A 27,466-nucleotide genomic window follows, 5' to 3' on the forward strand; every position below is an offset into this window, starting at 1 on the left:
GTAACACACATGCAGGTTTATTGCACATCAAACCAGCGGCCCTGAACTGGAGGACGACAGCACTGTGAAATCACTGATGTCTGAACAAAATGAGAAAAACCAACAAAATCACACAAAGACCTTCATCTGTGCACACAGAGGGGACACTGGCTTCTGTAATTCACATGAATGATGAATAACTTTATTTTCACAGGCTTTCAAAAGCATCTCATGACCTACCAGCCAGCTTTGGTCACAACCTGTTGGTGTCACATTGTGTCACACCAACACTGTGGAAGAGCTGCTGCACCAAACTGCTGCTGACCTGGTGCCTGTGAGGAGGTTTAAAATGCTCAGTGTCACTCCAAGTCTTGCTTACTGCCCAGCCAAGCCTTTCCTGTCTCTGACTGGTCTGCCTCTTCACCTTCTTTTCCTCTGCTGACCATGAGGCTGTTTGTGGGGTAGATTAGCCGGAGTTACTCCATCAGTCCTTACTGCCCATGCAAATTCTCATTTTTGTGTTTAGTTCTCCTTCCACGCCGGAGGGGAAATGACCCTGCAGCTGAATACTGTTGGAGCTGACAGCATAAAGGGCCTGCTGCTGTGCTGCATTTGTATTTGCATGCTGGTGCGTTTGCATCACTTTGCCAAAAAAAAAAAAAAAAAAGCTTTGAAGCTGAAATTTACTTTCAGTGAAACATAGGAAAAGACTTGGAAGTCACTGCACTGGCAGAGATCAAATTACATTCAGTTTCACAGAAGCATTATCCTGTACTTGTACTGCTTAGACTGCAGCACTGTGACATGTAGTTACAGGGTTATTACACCAATACTCGTGGATTACAGGACAGCTGCGCGTAGGGCTTTAAGGGTATCATGTAACTAAGGTGTAGAATGGCTACAGTGTAGCATATGGGGCTATGGTGATTTAATGCAGTGCTACAAATTAAGCATTAGCATAAATCATTGCTTTGAAATGTAAAGGGAAAGGTACTCGACCACATGGATAACGAGCTACACCTGAGAATATGATGAAAAACCATGAAATGTGGTGGAGAGCTTCAGAAAGACTTTTAGATGAAACTATTTGGTAACACCTCATAATACGGCCCGCAACTAAAACAGGAAGTTCACTGTAATTACGCATAATAACAGGAAACTTACGGCCTTATTACCTGTAATTATAGGTACTAAGGCCGTAAGTACCCTAATTACTGTAACTAATGATGTAAGTTCCCTTTATTTATGCACAAGTAAACATATTTCACAGGCATGCACACTTTAAGTAAATTTAAGTAATTACAGGGACTGAGGCCTTAAGTATCCTGTGAATATGTGTAATTACAGGTTACTTACAGCCTTATTTGTGGGCTGTACTCTGAAGGGTTAACGACTTTTCTAAAATGCTTATATAACAAAGGCGTGAAGGCTTGCTGGCAGCACTGGATGCTGCAGTTGTTTGCATTCAAAACATGTGTTTAACCCCACGAGTAGCAGAGCCAAAACCCCCCTTTTTTTTTCCTGAGCATGCTCAGTAAATGTGTTTAGTTTCTGGTGTACTGAAGCAGACGTGACCTGATACTGAAGTGTGGCAGAAACTGCAGCAGGCGGGTAAAACTATGCCAGCTGCCGTGCCGGTTTTATTGAGCTGCCATGTGAAGGCTCTCTGGGGATTCCCCTCAAAACAATGCGCACAGTTGTGACCTGCATGCTTCACTGCTGATGTAAACCACTCAGAAACACTTTGCATCATCTGCGGTGACTTACAGATTACAAAGAGAAACATGCGAGTCCTCAGTTTCACAGGGTGAGTCACTTCTTTGACCTTTTTTATTTGAAGCTTTGTTAACATGGACTGCACGCTGAGCAGCTCTGCAGGTGAAATTCCCAGCCGTAGCGGTTATCCTAGTTTCTCTGTTCCCGTTGGAGGGAAGAGCCGTGTTGCCAGATTGGCCGGTTTTCGTACCTGTAGGGCTGCTTAACTGGTAAATGTGATCCTGGCTAATCCCTGAAGCAACAAGTTCAGCTCCCACCCACAGATTTTCACACAGCCACAGGGAGAACATGCAGGCCTCTAGCAGCTCTCTCCGTCTCCATTTAGCTGTTCTGGGCTCAGGTGGAGTTCTGCAACCCCAGCTCTGATTATCATGTATGACTAATGCATGCAGCACCATGGAGACCCAGCACCATTTACATGTTAGAGGTGGAAGAACAACGAGCTCACCGAGAGTCAGAGTCTCTTCAGTGCATCCTGGGCCTGAACCACCTCAGCTGGCTCATTGAGACATGGAGGACCGGTGGCTGTTCTCCTCAGGCTGCCTGTGAGGCTGAGCCCAGACCTCCTTCATTTACCTGCTGCTCACGTTCACAGGTGAGTGTGGGAGCGTAGGTCTACACCGGGTCCCTACACAGGACAGCCTGTCCAGGCTGAGCAGCAGGTGTTTGCTCATGACCGCCTGCTGGGAACGTTACTACATGCTGTTAGAGGTCAAAGGTTAGACACACAGCTGTTATCTTGTCTGGACACATTTCTCAGCTCCAGATGTAACAAACATTTCAAACGCTCCCAAGCACCATCTGTTAGAGCTCACTTTGGATTTACCCTTTACCCACAGTACCTGCCTGGCATGGGCACAGGTGCGTAGGTGTTACAGTCACGGCCCCCTGCAGGTGTCCTAACGCTCTGACCGGGGTTACCTGAGGAGGGGGTTGGTGCTTTGATCGGGTTTTCTTGGCAAATCTGCAACACTGGCTCAGAGACATATGATTATTGTTTACGATAATCAAAGTAACACATTACATACACAACCAGTATTTTAAAGGTATTCCAGATCTTTCTCCAGAACGGCTGGAAGGAAGTGCGACAGAGTGGGATATGGGAAGACTTCCAGCCTCTAATCTGGAAGAGAAACTTTCTATTTCAGCCTCAGCGATCGAGTGATGCTGCTCTTCAATCTCTTTCGTCATATTTATCTCAGTGCACATGTTTAGAAATCATATTTAGCCCCACAGCAAGAACAGCTGCATCACTGAAGCTTCACGTAAACAAAGATGACAACTAAACGTGCAACTCAAGTCAAATCAGATGGTTTCTGCTTTTATTGTATCAGTTACACAATCGAGCAGCAGGGACCAACATCAGTGCTGCCCTGAAACTGATACAACCTCTGAATCAGAGCGGAGACTGTGAGCCAGGCCTCCTCTCCAACATCCGTGTCTGACCTCACAGATGTGCTTCTGGAACGACGGGCAGAAATTCCCATAAACACTCCTAAACCTGTGGAAAGACTTCCCAGAAGGCGGGGGGGCAACACTGTGCAGTAAGAATGGATGTTACTCAGGTTCATGTGTGTGAAGGCAGGGTGAATGCTTTTAGCAGCCCTGTGTGTAGTTCTGTGTATAGTCACATAACTCTGCACTGTCCCTTGAGGGCAGCAAATATTCAGAGCACGAAGGTCAAATCTGGCTCACCAAATAAAAATAAAAACGGTCAGGCTCTGACGGGGTCAGGGAGGAACTCTTTTTAGATTTGAGGATTTTTAGATGGGCTCGCCCTCGTTTTCCTGAAGAGGGTAAAAATCGGGAAGAGGCAGAGGAAGTCCTTCATCCTCCAGTAAAGGATCATTCTGCATCACTGAGCCCTGCAATCTTTCACGAGCTCTGCTCATTAACAGCGTGAATAACGCCGTCCCTGAAGTTCCTTTTTGAATGAACTGAGCCTCTTTTTCTTCCCACCAGAAGAACCAACCGATCTAATTATGATCTAACTTTGAAGGGTTTATGAATGTCACTCTACATCCCAGAAATGCTTCAGTTTCCACACAACAGCAGACAAACTGCAGCGTCATCAAACGGAGGGCCTCGCTGCACTCTGCACACCCTGACTCACAGTCACGTTGTGTTTGATGTTCCTCCTTTTAATCAGAAGTATTACAAGAAATGATTCAAACAGGCAGCTTTGCATAAGTGTTTCACACAGAGCAGGAGACAGGAAGCTGCTGCAGAGCGAGGCTGACCGAGGCAGCGGCCACACTGACCTCCCTGCTGTGACCGAAGAAAACACAGCTGTGCAGGTATTTTCACTCACGTTAAAGATCATCACGAAAGAGTTAAAACGGTATCAGCACGGCGTGCCGTGATGGCATACTGTTTGTTTGGTCCAATACGACTCAGATTCCTCTCCTGAAGGAAAACCACCAGGTCTGATTGTTACTGAGGTTTTTGCAAAAAGTTTTCATTCACTCGAATATTTTAGCTCATCGAATAGCAGCAGGAAACACGTTCAGCTCGTGTGCAAAAGTGTTACGTCTGCTCCAGATCCACGTTCATGATAACAGGAAACTGCACAGACTTCTGTTACTGAAACAAAGACTCACCTAAATGCAAACCAATCATATCTCCATGTGTCCAGCATAATGAAGCAGGATCCATTCATCTGTTACTAATGCGCAGACCCAGTCTATGGATGCACTGAGCTAACCCAGCTCTCTAGCACCCACTTATGGGTGCAAAGAAACATGAGCTGAAGCTGAAGCTTCGTGCATCCATAAGCAGTGTTTCTGCTGCCGTGTGTGCTTCATCCAGGTGGTCAGAAGATACCTGCACAGCGTCTTTAAGCATCAGCGTGTTTACCTCAGTGAGCCGGACTCATACACAAGGGAACAAACTGGGCACCAGTGCACACGTGTGACAGTGGACAGGTTTCTGCAGGGGTGTGTGTGTGTGTGTGTGTGTGTGTGTGTGTGTGTGTGTGTGTGTGTGTGTGTGTGTGTGTGTGTGTGTGTGTGTGTGTGTTTTCAGTCCATTAGCTCAGCAGTTCCAGGTAGGTCACAGGTACTTTGCCCTTCTCGTTTCCTCGTTCTCCGATCAGCCAGTCGGGGTCCATTCCCGGTACGGTGTAGACGGTGATGAGCTGCAGGGAAAGAAAGGGACAGTTTAGAATCCGTGAAAGAGACGAAGGGAAAGATGACATCACTCCTGCTCAGGCTCCTCCTGCCGACTTTATCTCTGCAGCACCATCTTCAGAGACTTCCTCCAATCTGTCATTTCTAAAGCTCTTCTCACAGGAAGAGGAATCATGTAAACAGAAGGAGGCAGCATGGCTCACACACTGATAACAGCATTACATAATTATTTTACACAGTGCTTTCCCTGCAACACTTCATCTCTCCATCCATCAAATTTCTTCTGCTTATCTGAGGCCGGGCTGCGGGGGCAGCGGCCTAAGCAGAGCCCAGACTGCCCTCTCCTCAGCCACCTCCCCCAGAGGGACCCCAAGGTGTTCCCAGGCCAGCTGAGAGATGTAATCTCTCCAGTGTGTCCTGGGTCTGCCCCGGGGCCTCCTCACGGTGGGACATGCCTGGAACACCTCACCCAGGTGCCCAGGAGGCCTCCTAGTCAGATGCCTGAACCACCTCAATGATGTGGAGGAGCAGCGGCTCTACTCTGAGCCCCTCCCCTTTTTTCCAGCCACCTGTGGAGCTTCCTGCTTTATTTCACCGGACGGCTCGCTGTGATCTCTGTGTGGCAGTTATGAGCGATGCAGCTTTCTACGAACACACTTGTTAAAGTTGTGTGTTACTGTAGTTCCTCCCAATGTGTGTTTTATTACCACACACTCCTTTTTGAAGGCTCACTGCTGAGTTGTTGCTGTGGTCACTGAAGATGGAGACTTGAATGTTTGTGAGTTTATATTTGAGGAAGAAGCTGCCGCATCCCGCTTACTCAGCATCCATCAGTTTATCCATCCACGTCTAAGAGGAGAGGAGCGGCCGGCACCATCAGCCCCACCGACTCCAACTTTCTCAGCGCTTGATGTGGAAACTGCGGTCTGGCGCTCGCCCAGTTGATCCACTGAGTAAGACTAAAACCGCAAGGCCACAAGAAGAAGGAGGAGCTCAGCTGAATCAGTGACAGCTGGGTGTTAACTGGAAGCACTGACTGGAGGTCAGTTCAGCTCAATAATCTTCAGTCTCACTTCCTCTTATGCAGAACTGTACTGTATGTATGGTAACTTCTGCCTCCAAAGATTCAACAGAAAAAGGTCAGAGGTCAATGGCCAGGTTGCTTTGAGTTTACAGGAAGGCAGAAGAGCATCTCTGAGTGCTTTGAAGCAGAAGAGCACAGCAGGAGGCCCTCCTGTGGGCTGAGAACAGGAAGCTAAGGTTCACACTGAAGCCATCCTGCATGTAGGGGCCGTTTTATTAACACGACATCCTCATTGGTTCGTTTGTACCCCACAGCCTGTGTACTGAAGCTGACCAAGCCCATCCTTTATGACCACAGCATACCATCTACTGATGGCTGCTTCCAGCAGGAGAACACAGCATGTCTCAGAGCTCAGATCATCCTGAACATGACGGTGAGTTCGCTGCAGCCAGACGGCCTCTACAGTCAGCAGAACCCAGGCCAGCGGAGCACCTTTGGGATGAGATTCCCATCATGGATGCAGCAGCTGTGGGATGCCATCATCTCAATATGGACCAAAATCTCTGAGGAATCCATCCCAGTGCTAGCAGGGTGCACATACTAAAGGGTCCAAGTGAGTGAATGTGTGGGCAACAATCACAGGTCATCGCTTCCATTAAAGCTGATTAACAGCATCGCTGCAAGTCTCCTTCTGATCACATGACTCATCAGTGATCAGGAGCCTCAGTGCATTAACTGAGCCACAGTCCAGCTCAGTTTCCCCTGTAGGTCCTGGATCTTTATCCTCAGACAAACCGTGCTCATTCACTCGTAACAGAGTTTCTGCAGAGGAAACGTCGAGTCTGTAAATCAGACGCTTTGGAGCAGTTTTTGAGACAAACTGCAAAAATGTCATTATTATTGGGAACCATGGACAGAGGAAGGATTAACAGCACAAACGCAAAGAGAAACCCAAAATCAAATCACTGCAATCCAACTGGGTTGAATTAAAAATGGAAGTAGATAAAGCAGTAAAAAGAGCCCTGCACCGTCAGTGACGGAGCTTTGGCTGGGAGCACCACCAGGCCCACATGCGCATCATCAAACAGACACGCTCTGTGCCGTCACTGTGACGTTCGAATCTGCATCCCAGCCGCTCACAGACGCTAAACACAAGATGTTTATTCAAGCAGACGAGGGAGAAGGAGCAGCTCCACCTCTGACCGCGATCACAACATTTTTACTGTCGTGTTCAGACCTGTGTGAGATTAAAGATCAGCTGCTCTGCTGACGATGTTTAGACTTTAACGACTGCTCCGTACGCCGGGCTGCAGTCACAGCTCATTACTCTGAAGTCTCGGTGTGGGCCTCGATGAAACTGGAGCCCTGCTTCAGGTCAGCGGCTGCTCGTGGTCTCACACCCTCACATACCACATACACACTGTTGCAACAAACCGGCGCCAAGAAGGATTTCATATTTGCTGCTCTCTGATCTAATTTGTTTTCAATTATAATCTAATTACACGTCACTCGAGACAAATAATTATTTCCATTAACCAGAATCAAACTCAGAGGCAACGAGCCTGGAGTGAGATCAAAGCATATCAGGTGAACAGCATCAGTCATGGATCGGCCCCCCCAGGGCAGCGTGGGACCATCTGGAGGCTGAAACATCCAGAGAACAGCTGTGGGTGCTTTTTGTGAAATAATAAAGGCATTCACACCAAATTCTGACAAGTTTGTTGGAACTCTACAAACTGTAGTTGTGTTTGTGTGTCTCAGTACACTGCTGCACCAAACACACTGACCCTGAATCAGCTGCATGTGGCTGCACACGTCCGCCATCTGCACGCAGAATTTTCCACGATCTGAACGCACCATCATTTACCCGAACACAGATGTGCTCATGGATTCCAGCTGCTGCAGTTTAATGTGTGTTTGATGTACTGACTTATTCCCAGCAGCCCGCAGAGCCCTGCTCCCCAGCCTGCTGACGGGCTTTGGTGAGGCCAAAGCAGCAGGAGGAAATCCGCCCCACTCGCCACTTTGGCCACTTCCTGAAAATCGGGATCACACTGAGCTGCTGTGTTGGAGAGCTTCCTAAGTGCTCGGTGGGCTGTCGCCACGCTCACTGAAAATCTCCTTTCCTGCCAACCGGAGGTTGAATGCAAGCCTGACAGACCGAAGTCCAGATCATGACCTTAAACTCTACATCCTGCTGTGGTTGAGCACACATAGCTGAGGTAATGCTGCAGAAAGGCTGAGGAAGTCTGCACATCCTGCCAAATATACAGTATTACCCAACTCCAACAGCTGCCAGGAACTGGCAATAAATTGCCTCAAATCAAAGCTATTAAGCTATTAAGCTAATAGTCAAAGCTATTAAGAAGTCTAAGCTAAAGAGAGCAGGTGCCATTTATAAGCTGCACTTTGTTGTTTCTGTTATGTTACAAGAACACTTTGCTTATCTTTTGGTTTATGTGGTTTCATATAAAACAATCTTTGAATGGTGTGCCATCCTGCAGACACTCTGATCTGACAGGACTTGTTAATAAAGCTGAGTCAGTCAAAGGTGAACAGGAAACTTGTCCTGAAGTGAAGTTTGTGAAGGTGAAAGCAGATGATGGTGCTGCGAGGGAGTCAGGAGGGGCAGGTGTGTGTGAGGGTGGTGCAGGTCATGTACGAGGACAGACTGGTGTGTGGAAGGAGGTACAGATGGGTTGAAGATGGGGGTGGGGTTACATGGCAGGCTGACAGGTGAGGTCAGACAGGAGTCTATGTGGACTCTGATGATCTGGAGTGAGAGCAGGACACAGGTGGAGGAGAGCCTGGCGAGGTGGAGGTGGAGAGAAGAGGAATGAAGGTCAGTAGAAGTGAAGCAGAATCCATGTGAATGAGGTGGAAAGCTGGAGCTGCAATGAGTAGAACTAATGAATGTAGATGAGTTTAAACATGCAAAGCATAAGAGAGCTGAAGAAGAGAGTGCAGGGAGGGTGGAGTGGGTGGAGAAGAGTGTTGGGGTAATTTGTGAAAGGGAAGGTTCACAGAGACCTGCTGTGATGGAGGCTCTGACACAGAGACAGGAGGCCGAGCTCAGATCTTCAGTGGACTGAGCAGGATGGATCAGAAATGAGTCCATCAGCGGGACGGCTCAGAGTCAGAGAGGCTGAGAGGGTTTGGACACGTGAGGGAGGGTGGAGATACTGGAGATGGAGCTGCCAGGCAGGAGGAGAAGAGGAAGACCTCAGAGACGATTCATGGATGCAGTGATGGAGGACATGCAGTGGGTTGGTGGATGGAGGATGCTGGGATGGAGGCAGATGATCCTCTGCCCCTTTCAATTCTGACTACCATAAGCAGCAGCCAAAAAAAAGGAAGAGGAGGCATAAAGTAGCTCATGAAGTTTCCTTCAGTCAGTTCTCAGAAACATTCAGGGTGCTGCAGTTTGTTTCTGCTCCTTCTCCAAGTCATAGTTTACTGAAACATGATGCTGATGCTGGTCTGAGAACAAACCTGCTGTCAGATGGTGACACACACTCAGTAACCACAGCCAGCACTGCAACACGCGGCCTGAGAGTGTGAACTGAAAAGGTCGGAGCTGAAACTCATCTCACCGCCCTGATCCACCCGTCCACCCACACACCCACCCACAGGAGCTGCTGAGTCATTCCCAAACCAGCTAAAGGTGCCTGGGTGTCCAGGGTGTGATGCAGATCTCAGGTTCAAACCTGAGCTGCATCAGCCATGATTGAAGGCCTACATGCAGCATCATCAGCTCCTCCCTGAGGTCAGTTACACACACAGACGTCAAACTGAAGCTGAAAATGAATTCACGTGTTGGACAGTATGTTCATAAATGTGTGTCTGATCCTTGTGTCTGCCGCTGAAGGGGTAACGCTGGTGATACGACGCAGTCAGTTTGTGATGAATCAGATAAAATCACAAACCTGCTGCTTTGCACACAGAAATTCACATTAAATACATTTAGAGTCCATCACACAGAGATGCAGATGCTGCTCTGCGCAGACCCACTCAGGCTGACCGTGAGGTCACACAGGAGTCTGACCACCCTCTCCGGTGTGTCTGCGAGTGACTGCAGTCAGACTGCAACTGTTTGGACACCCAGAGGCTGATGGTGCAACACCATCAGCCTCTGGGTGTCCAGTTACTCACAGTACCTGCTTGATTTTCTTCTTTCCCCTTTCTACTCGCTTCAGTTCTGGACTTATTTAAGAGGTGATAATGGAGGAGCGTTTAGACCAATCACAGCAAACGTAAACCTGTTTTACTGGCGTTTAAAATACTGCAGAGAACGATGAACCCTCGACCAGAGAAAACGGACAGAAATCCTGAGTTTGGAAAACTGTGCATGTTAGCTCTGATTGTTCCCGCACCGAGGCACAAATCCCTGGATCAGATCTGGGATTGTCCACTTTTCCACCTGCCACCTCCTTACTGAAAACCCTGGGAACTGTCGGGCGATGTTTGAAGACTGAGGTCTCGAGCCGGCTCTCCTTTATCTGCCTGCACAGTTTCTAAAGGACCTAAATCAAAGCAGAGGATTCAGCCTGGAGCCTTCAAAGATCTGAAGTTCACGTAATCCTCCACATTCCCACTTCCTGCGGTTCACAGTCGTAGCCTTGAGCGCAGGAGTGTCTGCAGGTGGATGGGACTCAACACTCAGTGTCACTATTGTGTCTGATAAAGCCTTCACACATTTTTTACACAGCTTAAATCTGCAGTTTGTGTGGTTTAAAGTTTTAAAGGAATGAAACTTTATTTATAATCAAATCCCTCTAACTCTTTAATGACTGCGTGACAGGAGGGCCGGAACACAGACGACCTTTGACCCAGTTATAGTTTAAAGCCCATAATTAGCACAATCATTGCACAGGCTGTAAGGAGCAAAAATACATGCTGCACCCACGCACTCAAGAACCCTGAAAACTGCTTCCTGTGTGTACATTTACTGCGTGGGGTGACTCAGAGCGTCCCGCTGTACCTCATCAGCCAACAGCGAGAGCTCGCTGGTGTCGTGGGCATCGTAGTCATACAGGACCCTGGCCTTCCTGGCGCCCGTGACGGGCAGCTGCGCCTGCTCCACGGGGAGCGTGACGGGCGTCTGGCTGGATGAAGAGGAGCCGGCGGCGGCACCGGAGGACGTCGGCCCGGACAGGACGGCAGAGGGAACGGGGACGGGGCAGACGGAGGCAGAGGTGTGGGGGGCAGTGACAGCATTAGCACACCTGTGTGGACACAAATCAGGGAGCAGTGCATCATTTATACCCAGAAACAAACATCTTACAGTTTGCAGAAACATCAGGAATGGGATTAAACAGGAAAGCGATGGCCTGCAGTGACAGGTGTGGCTGAAACAGGTGTGACCTGTGGTGTGAGTGCGCTTTCATCTCTGTGGGTTCAGGCGTTCATCGGTTCACTGCTTCCTGTCTTTTTAAAGTGATGGCAGACGGGCCTGTTTCCACTGGGATACACGAGGCGTTCGCAAACCAGTCGAGAGATGGAATCTCAGCCGCTTCCAGCCGGCACCTGCAGGCTGCGGCTACAGGTGAGGGTGGGACCGAGTTTTAATTGGCCACAGGTGTTGAAACGAGAAGACGGCAGCACGTCTGGATCGTTTTGACTGTTGGGTTTTCTCTGTATTATTGTAGGGTCTTTACCCACAATACAAAGCGCCTTGAGGCGACAGTTTGTTGTGATTTGGCGCTATATAAATAAAATTGAATTGAATTGAATTGTGTTTGCGTGGCTTCACACTGTGATAACACGCAGTCCCATGAGACAGTCATTAATTAAATACAGGCTCCAAATGATTTTATTTAATTTTCTACAACAGCCCCAAACCCAGCCGGCCCGACATCCTCAGGCCTGTTAGGAAGATTAAAATTAATTAGATAAAGGAGTGCGAGTCTGTTCTGATGAACATCTGACTGGAAATCAAAGAACTCGTTATCAAAGCTAACCTGAACGTCTCATCTTAGTCTCTCAGTAAGAGCTGAGTATTTATATAAAACTATAACATGTAGAAGCAGTCTGCCTAGGTGCTGGTTTATACACCTGTGGAAGTGACTGGAACACCTGAACTCAATGATCTGGATGGTGAGAGGATACTTCTGGTATTATAGTGCATGTTTGCTATTATGAGGTCATGCTGATCCTTCAGGACGTCTCAGTTCAGGAGGGAGCCCATGAAGACATGTAATCTCCTCTGGTTCCTGTTAGCAGCATGTTGGATCAGGTGGAGCTCAGTAAGGACTGGAATTGTTTTTCAGCACCACTTTGAGTCTGGATGTTTCTAATTTCTCCCTCTGAGGAGAAATCAGGATCCAGGGCAGAGCCGCTGTGTTCCTGTTTCCTGCCTTTGAATAGAAAACCCACCGTGACCGCACCTGCGGCCTGTGAGCATTAATTACAACAGAACTTACATAAGAGCTAATAACCACAGTGATTGTTTAGCTGAAGGCCCCCCTCAGAAACAGGACCCACGACCGGTGGAAAACCCACAGGAAGTGTGTCTGTGGTCATGTTCCATTTATGTTATGATGCAAATAACTCGGGGCTTTTCCCATAATTTACACCACACCCGATAAACGTGAAAGTGTTTCCTGTGGCCTGTGAGAGGCCTGCTGGTGTAGATGCTGCAGATGAAGCCTCACCTGTTGAGCTCCCTCTGAAGGTCCTGCATGTAGTGATGACACTGAGCGTAGTACGTGGCCTGAGCTTCAGCGAAGTCCTGCAGGCAGCGCAGGTGGTTCAGCTGAGGGGGGAGGAGAGGATGAGCTTAGCCCGGCAGAGCGCTACGTTGTAACCCATCAGCTACCTTTCACACACAGTTTCCCTTCATGGAGAAAGATGTGCCTAAAATATTCAGATCACCTGCAGGTGTTCTACTGCATTTAGCTCAGGTGAGTGTGGGGGCCAGTCAGTGGTGTCAGGTCCTGTGCGGGTGGGTGGGCGTGAGAGAGTGTGCGTTTGCTCTGGTCCTAGAAAAACCATTCTGCCGCCTCGCACAGGTGTAACACAGGTGTAACACAGGTGTAACACCACCAGGTTGAAAAATCAAACAAAAAGTCTTTAAAGAAGCCGTAAAGATGAAGTCTGCGTGCGTGTGTGCGTGTGTTGGGGGGGGGGGGGGGGGGGGGGGTTGAGGGTGTTACTATCATTAGCAGTGATTCACTTCCTGTTGCTCTAACGGGCGTCCGGTCGGCGCCGCTGTGACTCACATGTGTGCTCCCGATGCCTTCGAGCAGCAGCCTGGTGACCTCAGCCTGCCGATCGAACTCCGTCTGGGCCACGCGAAGCTCGTGCTCCGCCTGGAGGTCAGAGGAGAGGAAGGAAGCTGACAACACCGGCCGGACTTTAAAGACTTTACAGACTCACATGAAGCCGGCGAGGGTACTCACTTTGTCCACTTCCTCACTGAGCAGCTGGGAGGAGCATGATGAGGACAGGAAAACAGAGTCAGGAGGAGCAGACGACCTTCATGTGAACAGCTGTAAACTACATCTGGGCTTTAGTTCACTCATGAGGATAGGACGGAAAGAGCCGCTACGCTAACCTAACCAGCTTAAACTGGGTTATTAGACACTGATCCCAGGACAGCTTTCAGAGCACCAAATGTGGAGGAAATGCATGCTTTAATTCAGTTAATACACTTGAACCTGAAACATACTCAGTCTGTTTGTGCTGTTGATCATAACGAAGCACTGTGGCGTTCCCACAGACCCCTCTGAGGCCTGTTTGAGCCTCTGCAGCTGAAGCAGAGCTGCTAAAGCTCTGTGATCCATCATTAGGCTCCGTAAGACCCTAACCCTCTGATTAGCAGGCTCTCCCGCCTGAGCCACAGCCACCACTGTGATCAGTACTATGGGATAGTCCTGGAAAATGATGCTACACTGTGCCTTGGAAAATTACTCTTTCGAGGAATCCCTGCATGGTGGAAAACAACACCACAGGGGCATCCCTGTGGGTCAGGAAATGAAGGATTATCCCTTGGTACAGGAATATGCTGCTGTAGTGGGAATCCTGCTTGATGAAAAAAGATACTGAAGGAAAGTCCTTTCACACTAGGAAGTAGCTTGGAAGGGTTTTTCCAGTGCTGGAAAACGACGCTGAGAGCAGCCCGATGCCAAGCAGGAGCGTCTGACTGCCAGGAGCATCAGGTGTTTCAGTGATGACTGATTTCCTGCTCTTCTCCTGTCAATCATTCAACACGGACACACACGTTCCCTCGGGCTGAGTCCTGATGCTCATTTATCCTTAAAGAAAGAATAAAGTTCATCCAAAGCAAATCTGTTTTTGTTGAGACTTGCTGGAGCTTCATCCGACTCTGCAAACGTGGAGGGAACGTGGAGGGAACGTGGAGGGAACGTGGCAGCCCGTCAGCTGCAGGACACACTGAGACTTTCTGGCCTCTCTGACAGTAAAAAGCAGCAGAGCCTGTCGGCGTTCGCTGCCCGGCTGCACAGGAACCTGTGGGCACCGCAGGGACGGCCCAAACCTGACTCAGCTGAAACTGTGACAGGAAAACAGAAGCCAGGTTTGTTTTGAATCTGGAATCACAAATCTCATTTTAAACACAAACTCGTGTTTGTGTCTCAGCGCTCAGCTGTGACCGATGGAGAAAACCAATCAGCACAAAATCCCAGGCTGCACAGACGGCGGCTCGCAGAGAAAATGGGAATGAGCTTCGATAAAAACCACGCGGACTAAAACCAGCTGTAATCTTCATCCCTGCTCCGACCCTGAGATGCTGAGTCAGTCAGTCACAGCAGCAGGACACCTCAGCATCTTCTCATCGCCTACGATCCTCCCAGTGAGGGTGTTCAGAGATTCCTAATGTTGGAAAAGTGTCACTGAGGGATGATTCGTGTGTGCCGAAGCACCAGCCTAAAGGGGTTTCCTGATCCTTACATTTATATAAATCCTATTTGTCCCTTATGTAATCCTTCACAATTCCCAGACCCAGCACTGTGTGTTCCTCAGCGTTCAGCTTTCCCCACAAACATCTGCTTTGGTTTGTTGGGATGTGGTCACCCTGGGAGAGCCTGTCCTCTCCATTATCCCGGGAAACCCTTTCATCTCCAGGCTTCATGCAGTAACTGCTGCTTTTTCCTGGAATTTGGGCCTTAAACGCATCGTTTCAGCAGATGCTGAGCAGAGCTTTGACGCGTGCCTAACAGCTGCTACTGAACTTCACACGACCTTTACCCTACATTCTGCAGCTGCTGAAGCCCGGGGGAACTGCGCCCCCCAGTGTTAAACATGTGGTATTACAGGGGGCCTGATCAATCTGTTTCCAGGTGCGTGTGTGCGGGTTTATGTCCTCCTTCAGCGGTTAAAGTTTAGCAGGTGGCTCAGCTGTGTGCACTCATGGACAGAAACATTTCTGGGCCCCTCACTGCCTTCATCACTACATTATTCCAGTAAATCCTATCGTAACCCAGTCCGGGAAACTTAAAACACAAAGAAAGCCCTCTGCCTGCTCCGGTTCGTCACAGTCCACTCTGGATGGATGTGTTGGTGGAAGTATCAGGAAGGCTCTCTTTGTGAATAAATGTGCATTAAAGCTTCGATCAGCCTCAGAATTAAACAAACTGGCGCTAAATGAACTTTATTGTTTCTATTCTAGTTTATCTGCTGAACGAAGCGTGAGGTCTGAACAGGAGGGAAAAACCACGAAACAGCCTAAAAACACTTTATCTACCAAGACAAACACGACACTTCCGGTCACGTGTCCAACCTTCCTCTGCTCTGACGCGACGGGATCGGCCTCCGTGTCCCAGCTCTCCCAGCCGCTCTGCAGCTGCTTCCATGAAGCCGCACAGGGATCAGTTACAACAAAGACTGAAGCTAAATATTACACACACACACACACACACACACACTGCAGCAGCCATACACGCGCAGGGATCACTTTAAATATTCACATCCTGAAACCCTAACCCTGTTTACCCTCAGGCTGCCCTAAACCTGGTGGCCTCTGACGGTACTGCATGTCAGCTGCACAGCGTCACAGTAAAAAAGTTTGAAATAACCATCAAATATTTATTTTTTTAATGCAATCAGAACTAATTTATTTTGTGTAAAGGAGACCACAACAGTCAGGTATCATATTTGAATATATTATAAGGCTCTCACTGACTATTATTTGATCACAAAAATTATGTTTAACACAAAAAGCTGTAGCGCAGTAAGAGCCCATAACTGTCAGAGCCACCCTAACAAAGACACTGTTGGATCACAGGGATTTTTCAAAATAAAAGTCCAATGATCCTTTCAGGTGTTTCCCTGTGAGGTAAAGGTGAGTCCTACCTGACAGCTCAGAGCTCCGACTGCAGCCCATCCAAAAGGCTTCAGAGTCCGAACATGAGAACAATAAACGTGCTGAGCATGCTCACATCATCGTGCACGAGCACCATCACCTCATGGCTAACATGACCTGCTCAGCTTAACGTTCAAACTGCAGCAAATTCACATCATAAACACAAAAAATCAAAGTCTGAAAGATTCAAAATCAATAAATCTCACTTTCAGATCTGTGTTGCTCATCGCTGCCCACATTTCTGAGGTTTATTGGATTTCACATCATTTTAAACCTTTTATGGTGCATCTCTGAGCATTATAATATCTTTTACCTCTAAATAACTGGTAGGACGACCTCGCCTGCTTTTGACTCCAAGCACAAACTCTGGGAGTCAAAAGATTTCAAACATTTGTGGATTTTTTTTGCTTTAAAACAACATAATCATACGGCTCTTTTTCCCACTCAGCCCCCACCCCCCCACCCCTGTTTCATTTGTAAATATTTCTATTGTCAATATAAGTGATGTAGAAACCCTCTTAGCTGCTGAATAAGGAGAAGCAGGCAGTTAGAGGTTGATGCTGAAAGCCTTAAACAGCTTTAACTGAGGTGCAGACAGTGGTCTGTCTGTGGTCTGTCTGTGGTCTGTCTGTGGTCTGTCTGCACCTCAGCTGTGCTGATCTCAGAAATGCTGTGCTGCTTTTCTGCATGTGAGCCATGAGAGCTTCGGTGCTGCTCATTTCTCTTACCGCTGATGCACTGGCAGAAAGAACATAATTTCGAGGTCGCGTCTCCTGAAAATCGGGTGCAGCCTACAAAGGAGAGCGGGGGGTGGGGGATGGGGGGGTGGACAAACACAGTCATGCAGTTACAAACTGAAGCACACAAACGTTAGCCAGCAGCACGAAGGAAAGAGAAGCAGCAGCAACAAGTGCACATCTGTGACCCCGCTGACCTCAAACACACGTCCATAAACTGTCTCTGAATCATTCATCGGCTGCTTTTGAAGCCAGAGTCATGTTACATCCTCACACTGATGGAGCCGCTCCTCCTGCTGCTTCCAGATCAGTCTGTACGGATCTGCTCTAAGAAATCCTCCCTGAATACATCTGTCTGACTCTCTTCATCTGTTTGATGATGTTTGGGGTTATTCTTCTAAACCAGAGGCTGCAGGGCTCACTGAACTTAGCTGCAGATGGAAATGAACAATTGAACTTTTAGCTATTAGCAGACTTTTCTGTCTGAAGGTTAATGACTGTGTAATTACTGCTGAACTGGACTTTAGTCAAATTAAAGCTGAAATTAGGATATTTGCATAAACACACAAAGATAAAGCATCACAGATGAGACCTGTTAATAGTGCTGACTGGCTGACTCAAACCTAACAGGCTGGCTCCAGGTTAAAAATGGCTCCCGCCTGTCAGGAACACTGATGTTGATCAGTGCTGATGTTTTGCTGTAGGAAGGGCGCCCCCTGCTGTTCCTGCTTGTCTCTGAAAAGGATCAAGTTCAGGGTTTAAAAACCGGGTTTACTGCACTGGAGGATGATGTGGGGCACTCCTGCTACGTTAGATCATTTTAAACTCAAAGGCCCAGTTTCCCATACAGGGATTAAGTCTAATCCTGGACTAAATACTTTGTCCTATTGTGGTCTTCATTGACTTTTTCCTTTTAGTCTCGGACCATGCTTAATCCATGACTGAGAAACCGGCTGAAAGAGCTGAAGCTGGACGTTAGATCTATTATGATGATGATGATGATGATGATGAACCTGGCTGCTAACGAGACTCTCTGTATCTGCTGGAGTCGTATCTGTGTGCAGGGTCGGTGCATAAAGAAGCATTAAGAATGAGCGTCAGTTACATGCAACACGCAGAGCAGCCAGCTGAGCATCTCACAAGCTTTCCAACATTTTAGGAGTGAATCTGCTTCACATGCAGTCTGAAAACCAAAGAGGAGCGACACGAGCGCCTAACTGATCAGTGCACTTAATGCTGTCTGCGTCTCGCTGTGCGTTACAGCAGCAGAAGGCAGCAGAGGAACCGTGAGGAGAAACTAGAGCTCACCGCTGCTTTGGCCTCCGCCTGCTTGGCTTTTTTCAGGCGCGCCTTACAGATGTCCAGATCCAGCCGCCGGTTCTCCAGGAGCCGCCTCTCTTTCTGCATGGGGAAGAAGAACCGTGATCCCATCAGACAAACCCTGAAACAACTCTTCAGAAACCCTTCAATACGCTGAAGACCTGCAGCAGCGAGCCGCTCGCCCTGACCGCTCAGTATTACTCTTTCCTGTCCTCGTCGCCCTCTCTCAGGTCTTTGTGTTAGGTCCCTCTTCTTGCCCGTTTCCACTTCCTGTTTTATTTTGGTAAGTGCTTTCCATGTTTGTCACTTGTCCTCAAGTTCCTGAATGTGGTTAAAAAAATCCAAAATTAAATGAAAATAAAAACTGCCTTCTTCCTCCCTTTTAATATTTTACAATGATGGAAATCATCATGAAGTGAAGGTAAAGTGTGAAGGAGGGATGGAGAGGACAGAGGGAAGGAGAGGACAGGACAGAGGGAAGGAGAGGACAGGACAGAGGGAAGGAGAGGACAGAACAGAGGGAAGGAGAGGACAGGACAGAGGGAAGGAGAGGACAGAGGGAAGGAGAGGACAGAGGGAAGGAGAGGACAGAGGGAAGGAGAGGACAGAGGGAGGAGAGGACAGAGGGAAGGAGAGGACAGAGGGAAGGAGAGGACAGAGGGAAGGAGAGGACAGAGGGAGGGAGAGGACAGAGGGAGGGAGAGGTTTGGTGCTCTCTCACTGACTGACATGGAGAAACTCAAACCGTGAAGATGGATGGCAGGAAGTTCACCTTAGAGCCTCCACGGGTTCTCACTGTGTTGTTTCATGAAGGTCCACTGTCTAAAGGTCAGAGTTCAGCTGTGGGTTTAACAGCCTGTCATATGTCTGCAGTTTGAAAAAGGGCGACTGGACTAGGGCTTAAATACCTGAGTCTGTCTTTGGTTTGAGAACTGAAGAAGTCTTTGGGGTGAGAGGTGAACTCAAGAAACAAGAACAAGTCCAGTCGCCCTTTTTCAAGCTCCAGAGGCGACTATGACCTGGATGACTGAGAACCTGCTCAGCCAGCCTGTCATATCAAAATCAATTCAATTTTATTTATTTAGCACCAAATCACAACAACCATCGCCTCAAGGTGCTTTGCATTGTGGGTAAAGACCCAACAATAATACAGAGAAAACCCAACAGTCAAAACGACCCCCTGTGAGCAGCACTTGGTGACTTCCTTTCCTTTCCTAAAGGATGCTCCAGTGTGTCCTCTACTAAAGGAGCTAATAAGGAATCTGTCCTCCCTCCTGACTGCCTGACTGATCACTTCACAGTCCACATTATGTTCTGTTTGCTCTGAGTTAGTCCACCCTTCAGCATTCTGGTCAGATCTGTATCTGCACAGTCAGACTCACTGATATGGTCCTCCAGTCTCCCTCCAGGAAGTTGCGCAGAGGTGAGAGGAAAGTGGCGGCTGAGGTCTGGAGGAACTCGCGCTCGGCTCCTCCGAGCCGCCTCTGGTACTCTCCGACTGTGATCAGGGTGCTGCCTGCGGGTTCAGAGGACAGGGCGGGCGGAGACACAGCAATCACCTCTGCTCTCAGATAAAATGGGACTCCTTCTCCTCAAAGCAGGTTTATTCATTTTAGCCCACATTTCATTTGAGTTTCCACAAATACACTGAAACTGATAACATCTCTGATAAATCCATAATTTTATAGCAGGTAAAAAGCTTCAGTCTTTAAACAGAGAGGAGCTTCAGAGGAGCATCCTCAGACCTGCTTCATGACTCACTGGCTGCAGCAGTATCGGCTCCACTCACCGTACGGCGTCTCTGCACCGAATTCCTTGGCGGCGTCCAGCATGTACTGACCCAGCAGCTCCGCGTTGGTCGTCCTGGAGGGAAGCTTCTTGTCCAGCTTGTCATAGATGAACTCCTCGATTCGAGCGCCTGGATTAAAGGCGATGAAGAGTCCACAGTGTGAATAATCCCACATTATTTAATATCATCCAATATTTTAGAGTCTGAGTGTAGCAGCTGTTTTTTTTATTATAACCTAGCTGAGCAAAGAGGGTTCGACTATATTAGAAATTAGATTATGGTTTCCATAGTATAACCACCCCGACAATAAGAGCTCCCGACACCGAAGGTCATCCTCTGTCCACAGACGCTTGGTTTGGGCTTTTCTGCTGCTTTGTGTTTATGAATGATGATGGCACGAGGTGTTTGGGGTCGATGGAGGCCGGGTACAGCTCCTCCTTCCTAACCCTTTAACAAGGTGGTTTATTTTATCAGCTTAATTTAAAATGATACTGAATCATACAAACTATCAGATAAATGACAAGAATCAAACCTCTGCATGAAATGTGGTCAAATAAAAGTGTAGCTTTTGGTTTCCATGGCAGCTGGGTTCCTTTTATACCATTGGTGCTTCAGACCAACAGTCTGACATGATTGGTTGAAAAAGCAGTAATGGACAGATGGTTCATCCAATCACCAGCCTCTCTCCCAGCAGTTTCTGGAGGATGTTAAACTATCTGATGGGTGTGGTTAGTATGATGTGTGATGGGAAATAAGAAGCACATAAACCTGTACCTGAGTATCTGAGTTAATCTAGTTACTTTAAACCAGGCCCCATGAAGGTACCATTGGCTGTATCCAAGCAAACAGGTGTCTTCCTGCATACGAGGTCATTAGTAATTCAACACCTGTTTGTATCTACAGACTCCAGGTCAGACCTTAAACTGTGCAGCAGACCGGGACTGAAGCTTTAAGTGTGGGGCGGCACTACAGGTCTACAGCAGTGCTCAGACATTTACATACATGCATCATGGGCATGAAGGTCGAACTAATTTGGGGCTTTTAATGATTTCTTTGAACTTCTTTTTGAAGTGTGTTCTTCGTCACTGCGGACTGAGAGGGCGTCCACCTAGAAAGACGCTCCTGCTTCAAACTCAACACCTTAAAGGTGGCAGTGGTGCAGTGGGTAGGCGCTCGGAAGGTTGCAGGTTAGAGCCTCTGTCCCTGTGCTGCGTTGTGTCCTTGGGCAAGACACTTAAACCACATTGTCTAACAGTAGCACCGGTCTCTGGCTGCATGACCACAGTTGCTCATCTCTGGATGAGTGATCTGGAACGATCATTTCGTTGTGTGCCTTGTGTGCACAATGACAGTGAGTTGAATCTAACATCTAAAGCTCGACTGAAGTTTGCAGCTGCCCACATGGACGAGCCAAATATTTGTATGTATTTGAGTCTGTATGTATACTTCTGATTTTTTGTGGATTTGAGAAAATCCTAAATAGATTCAAACTTGTGCACCCAGTTCAATAAAAGCCCAAAATTTCCATCACATTCACACCCATGATGAGTGCGTATAAACCTCTGACCACAGCCGTCGACATCACAGTGTTGATCAGGCTTTTTTACACAAACCAATCAGGGAAACAATACTTACCAGTGTGGTCAACTGAAGCATGGGGGGTACAAAATACACAGGTCAAGAGTTAGTCACCACCATCCAGTCATGTTCATGTTTAACTGTAACAGCTTCTAAAAGGCACTTTTCAAGAGGAAAACACCCAGGAACTGACGCCCAGGAAGTAACGCCCAGGAACTGACGCCCAGGAACTGACGCCCAGGAACTGACGCTCAGGAAGTAACGCCCAGGTACTGACGCTCAGGAAGTAACGCCCAGGTACTGACGCTCAGGAAGTAACGCCCAGGTACTGACACTCAGGTACTGACACTCAGGTACTGACGCCCAGGAAGTAACAACCAGGTACTGACACTCAGGTACTGACGCCCAGGAAGTAACGACCAGGTACTGACACTCAGGTACTGACACTCAGGAACTGACACCCAGGAACTGACGCCCAGAAACTGACGCCCAGGAACTGACGCCCAGGTACTGACGCTCAGGAAGTAACGCCCAGGTACTGACGCTCAGGTACTGATGCTCAGGTACTGACGCCCAGGAAGTAACGACCAGGTACTGACACTCAGGTACTGACACTCAGGTACTGACGCCCAGGAACTGATGCCCAGGAACTGATGCCCAGGAACTGACGCCCAGGAACTGACACTCAGGAACTGACGCCCAGGAAGTAACGACCAGGTACTGACGCTCAGGAAGTAACGCCCAGGTACTGACGCTCAGGAACTGACACCCAGGAAGTAACGACCAGGTACTGACACTCAGGTACTGACGCCCAGGAAGTAACGACCAGGTACTGACGCTCAGGTACTGACACTCAGGTACTGACGCTCAGGAACTGACCAGGAAGTAACGACCAGGTACTGACACTCAGGTACTGACGCCCAGGTACTGACGCCCAGGAACTGACTCTCAGGTACTGACGCCCTGGTACTGACGCTCAGGTACTGACGCTCAGGTACTGACGCTCAGGACCTGACGCCCAGGAACTGACTCTCAGGTACTGACGCCCTGGTACTGACGCTCAGGTACTGACGCTCAGGACCTGACGCCCAGGTACTGACGCCCAGGGTAAAAGTTCCTCTAGTGAGTTAAACAGATTAGACTTAAGTTGATCAAACCAGTGAACCAAACTCTGAGCGAACATCCTCAGAAGCTTGGACTTCCTTGTTGGTCAGTCAGTACAGAAAAGCTCTCGGCCTGTTCTTTTTCAATTACTGTATAAAAAATACAATCGTAAAAAGCTTCTGTATATGACTAATGACTGATCAATGTTTAGGAAAACTCCCGAGCCCAGACTTTACAGGGAAGTCTTACATATACGGTACAACACTCTTTTTGTAGTAAGAGGAACGAGCACCTGCAAAGGTTTCTGCTCACTAGGAATAATAATATTATAAGGTTATTGTTACTGAGCAACAATTGTCTAAACATTGCCAAAAAAAACAAGTTGAAGGTGTCACTAGATCTTTCCTCAACAGATTTCAAAATGACATCTTATTCCAACCCGATGCAGAGAGCCCCAGATGTGACTTCAGATGTGCAGGGCATCTATATGGGACTCCTGCTTGAAGCACTTACTTGGATTGGGCTGCAGCAGAATCTCTGTTTGTTTTAAGATCTTTTCGGTCCAGTTCTTGGTGCAATCGGCACGAGAGATCAGGTTCTCCAAGTGAGGATCCAGCTCGGTCTTCTCAGCCTGGCCCAGCTTCTCCTCTGTGAACTAATGTGAAAATCACAGGTAGATAACACTGATCTTCAAGAACAACTACTGTTTGGATTGTGACCAGAGGACCAATCTAAACCAGGTCATCCACTATCCATGACCTCCACCAACACCCGGTACTGCTCTGGAATCAGTTTTTTTAGAAAACAGGTCTGAGAGCAGATCCTTACGTGGCGTTACTGGAGAAGTTATGGACATTTCAATGGAAAAACTGAGATCTGCATCTATCAAATACTGGTGTGGCCTCCCCGTAGCCACTGCAACATCATTCCAACGTTGAGACCAGTAATTATGTGGTTCTTTGCTGGCACCAGTCTTGTTTTGGTGGAAAGCATGAAACTGGTTCTAGATTGGGCCCGGCCCCGTGTCGGTGGAGAGGGAGTGCTGATGTTTTTTTTTTAATCTCAGAAGAACTGGGGCACAATCAACAGCTCAGAGACTGACTCCCTAACTCTGCAGGACGAGTGAAATATGCCCCAAAAAGATTAAAAGCATCGTTTTTGAATGAGCTCGTGTGAGGACACACACCCAAAGCTGCTGCTGCACAGCTAATGCAGCAAAATTTATCTCACAGGTTCAAACGCTGACTCTTCTCATAATGTGGGATCATTTTCTTAATCTTAGATTTCATTTCTTTAGCTGGGTTCTCTCCATCTACTCTGAGCACTTTGGTTAAGAATCAATACATTTATTTTAGAAAGTCTAATATAGAAAATGTGAAGGGTTCACAGACGTAAATGTGCAGCAGTTCATGAACACTGCACACTTCATCATTCTCACTCAGTCCACTGCGTCCGTTATGATTCTAATTCTTTAATTACAATCTGAGATTAAAGCTGCAGTTTATAACCTGCTCAAAACTTTTTAGTCTCACAAACTGAAACTTTGAAACATGTCTGATGCAATCACAGATGAGAAGGTCAAAGGTCACCGTCTGTGCTCTCAGGCTTTGGATGATTTCTTTCATTTTCTCCTGAAGTCTGACTGGCAGACGGCTGCAGCCAGCTGGAGTCGGGCGGAGGAGTTCACCATCACTGTGGCAGAGCGGCAGCTTCGTGGATGAGAACGGCTTTCAGGAGACGGACGGATTACCCGACTCCACCCAAGGCCCTCAGGGGCCGTAAAGGCTCCGGGTTCAGCTGTGTTAATTAATTTGTGGCTATATAATTAACCTTTCACCAGCCTTTACAGCACAGCAGTGCTGCATTAAATCCTGAGCACTCAGAGTCTCACTGGGATAAATTTAAACATTTATCCAAATATTTCATGTAAAACTACTCTGAATCTCACCAAATTTACTTATTAATTACTTTGCTTGGTGGCACCACCCAAACACAAAACCCAGCAGCAGCCACACACACACACACACACACACACACACACACACACACACACACACACACACACACACAAAGTCTCAGCTCCTCACTGATGTGGCTGAGACTCTGAGTCGTATATAAGACATAAACATGTGAAACGGCAGAGATGGTTTCTGATGCTGTGCAGAGCTCCTGTTTTTGCCTTCACTGGCTTCCTGTGTTTTCCCACAATGCATTTGGATGACCTCCAGGCCAGCAGTCTGACCTTGTTGCATTCATGGACTCATGTGCAGAATAAAGCAGCTAAAATGTTTCAGTGCAGCAGACAGGCTGCCTTGACTGATTCATGTAACACGGCCCCATTAAACCTATCAATAAATAATGATTATCTTTATTGATTTTATCTCAAATACTCAGGTGAGCTTCACCTCTGATCCTCACACATCAGCGTGTGTGAGCCTAAAACTGGAATATGAGGGATCAGCTGATCTGAGAAGGCCTCCCCCCGCCTTAAAAACACTGCGACAAATCAAAACTGTAAAACTTATTTATGCTTTCATCCAGTTTCCTCACTAATGCCACCAAAGGAGCCACACTGGCCTCCTTTTTAAAGCCCTGCTCTGAGTCTGCACAGAGATCAGAGCATTTGGACCTGAATCACATGAATCCAGTGTGAATTAAATAAAGTGGAGCAGCTCTCAGACTTGATGCTCTGCAGCTGTGGAACAAACATCCAGAAAAGGAGCTCAGATAAAACTTCACTCACTTTTTACCTTTAGTTTTTACTGGCTTCTAATTTTTTATTGTCTGTTTTTAATGTTTATCTTTACTATAACATTTTGAATCCAGTGTTGAGGTCTTCTGACGTAGAGCCATCCTCATTTTTAACCTTCTGTATCTGAATATTGTTCTACAAATAAACTCGGCTCCGATAAGTTGATCACATAGCTGCCAATTTCTTCCCGAAGGTCAAAGATCCGTGGTTGATTATTGTTCCGTAATCATGCAGGACCTGTAGCTCAGGCCTCAGCGCTACACTTCTCATTTTTTTAATGAGGTTTGGAGAATTTCTCGAGCGTGAAGGATTTGCTGCTGTCGGAGGTCAGTGAGCTGCTACACTCATTAATATCTGGAGGGGAGCAGGACGGAGCCTGCTGGTGTCACGTGGGTGATGCACCCGATCACAGCCATCAATAATGGATCGAGGCTAGACTAACCTTTATCGGCTTACACGCAGCGCGCTGGTCGCGCCGCAGGGAAAACACGCCACATAAATGCGCCTTCATATCCACAGACACCAGTGAGAAAAAGCAGCTTCCGCTGCTTCCATCGGGCTCCGGGCCCCGCGGGATGCGCTCACAGCCCGGCGGTAACTCGGTCCACAGATCTCCGCCTGCCGCTGCGGGGGAGGTCCGAGTCTTACCTGCACGGCCCGGGTGAAGAAGACCCCCGCATCAGAAGCCAGCTTTTTCACGTTGAAGTCCATGATGGTGGCGAGCCGAGGCGAGCATACAGGCAGGGCTGCGCTGAGTGTCCCCGAAGAGGGAATCCTCCGGATCAGCTGAGCAGCGGGAGGAGGCGGACCGATGACCGGAGCTCTAATCCGCTCCCTCCACGATCGGAAATCTGCTCACCGCCCTGCGCTTAAAGAGACACAGCACCGGGCTGCAAGTCACGACTCTGCCGGTCTGACCCCCCCATGACACGCCCACAGGCAGCACGCAAACAGACTGCGGAAGTGACCCCCGCATCAAAAAGGCTTCAGGGAGCATCCTGCTCCTCCATCCTCCACCTGCATCCTGTCAGCTTCCAGGATTTTTCCACAGGGTGGCTGCAAGGGGAACAGAAGCGATACCTGCAGTTCCTCTAACGTCCGGCAGAGGCTCCAGCAGCGAGTCACCCCCCAACAAACAAACAGACAAACAAACAAACATGTTTACAGCCTGCTCCAAAAACTGTGATGGTCAGCTGACACTGACACCCACACTCACCCCCACCACTGTACTGAGGAGTGAATTACTTTATAACTCACCTGTTTCAAATTTGCATTATTAGGGGCGTGGCCTATCTGGCTGACAGGTGGATGGTGACACAGGTGTCTGTAGCTGCTAGCTGCCTGCTAGGCTTCTCCTCAGCCAGCTGGAGTCCCTGAACTGGACCTGCTGTCTTCATTAACATACATAAATAACTCATTGTTATAACAGAGTGAAAGGTTGGATATCACTCACAGAGGAACTGCAGTCTATCTTCTTCCCTTTAGGGGGCGCCACAGCAGATCATCTTCCTCCATCTCCCTCTATCCCAGCATCCTCCTCTGAGACCTCTACATCAAGCACCATTTATGCAATCTACACCCATCAGATATAACATTATGACCACTGATTATCTCCTCATCGTGGCACCTGTTAGTGGGTGAGATTTATTAGGGAGCAAGTGAACAGTTTATCCTCCTCCTTTTGTCCTAAATCTAAAATAATTCTTCTGGGTTAGGAGGGTACATCCACTCTCCCTCCTCTGCACAGTCAGACCATCTGAGCCCGAGCAGTCCCTCCTGATGAAGCTCTGAACACCTCCAGCTCGGCCTCCTGTCTTGTAGTTAGTGCCAGCATCTCCAAACCACAGGCTGGGCCACATGCCAGCGTACTCCTAGTGCTGTTCCCAAGTGAGGAGGCACAAAAATCTTTGCCAGATAAACATGAAGAGCATGAGGAAATTATTTTTCTGAGAGTCCTA

At 48.1% G+C, this 27,466-nt stretch overlaps 1 protein-coding gene across 4 annotated transcripts; it reads right to left on the reverse strand.

Moving 5' to 3' along the window:
• On the reverse strand, positions 1-26,364 carry sh3glb2b (SH3-domain GRB2-like endophilin B2b). Of its 4 annotated transcripts, XM_030742275.1 has the most exons (12): positions 26,157-26,364; positions 23,270-23,411; positions 21,710-21,721; positions 20,075-20,203; positions 19,668-19,801; positions 18,274-18,366; positions 16,957-17,019; positions 13,308-13,331; positions 13,128-13,217; positions 12,561-12,661; positions 10,889-11,132; positions 1-4,891 (listed from the first exon to the last, which is right to left on the reverse strand). In XM_030742275.1, exons 1-12 carry the CDS (start codon positions 26,217-26,219, stop codon positions 4,784-4,786), a joined length of 1,203 nt encoding a protein of 400 aa, XP_030598135.1. In that variant the 5' UTR covers positions 26,220-26,364; the 3' UTR covers positions 1-4,783. The 4 variants fall into 4 exon arrangements, with proteins under 4 accessions (XP_030598135.1, XP_030598136.1, XP_030598137.1 ...); XM_030742276.1 differs by lacking the exon at positions 21,710-21,721; XM_030742277.1 differs by lacking the exon at positions 16,957-17,019.
• Between the last annotated feature and the right edge of the window lie 1,102 nt (positions 26,365-27,466).

The sequence above is a fragment of the Archocentrus centrarchus genome, chromosome 12 (assembly GCF_007364275.1).
Source record: "Archocentrus centrarchus isolate MPI-CPG fArcCen1 chromosome 12, fArcCen1, whole genome shotgun sequence".
Taxonomy (NCBI): Eukaryota; Metazoa; Chordata; class Actinopteri; order Cichliformes; family Cichlidae; genus Archocentrus; species Archocentrus centrarchus.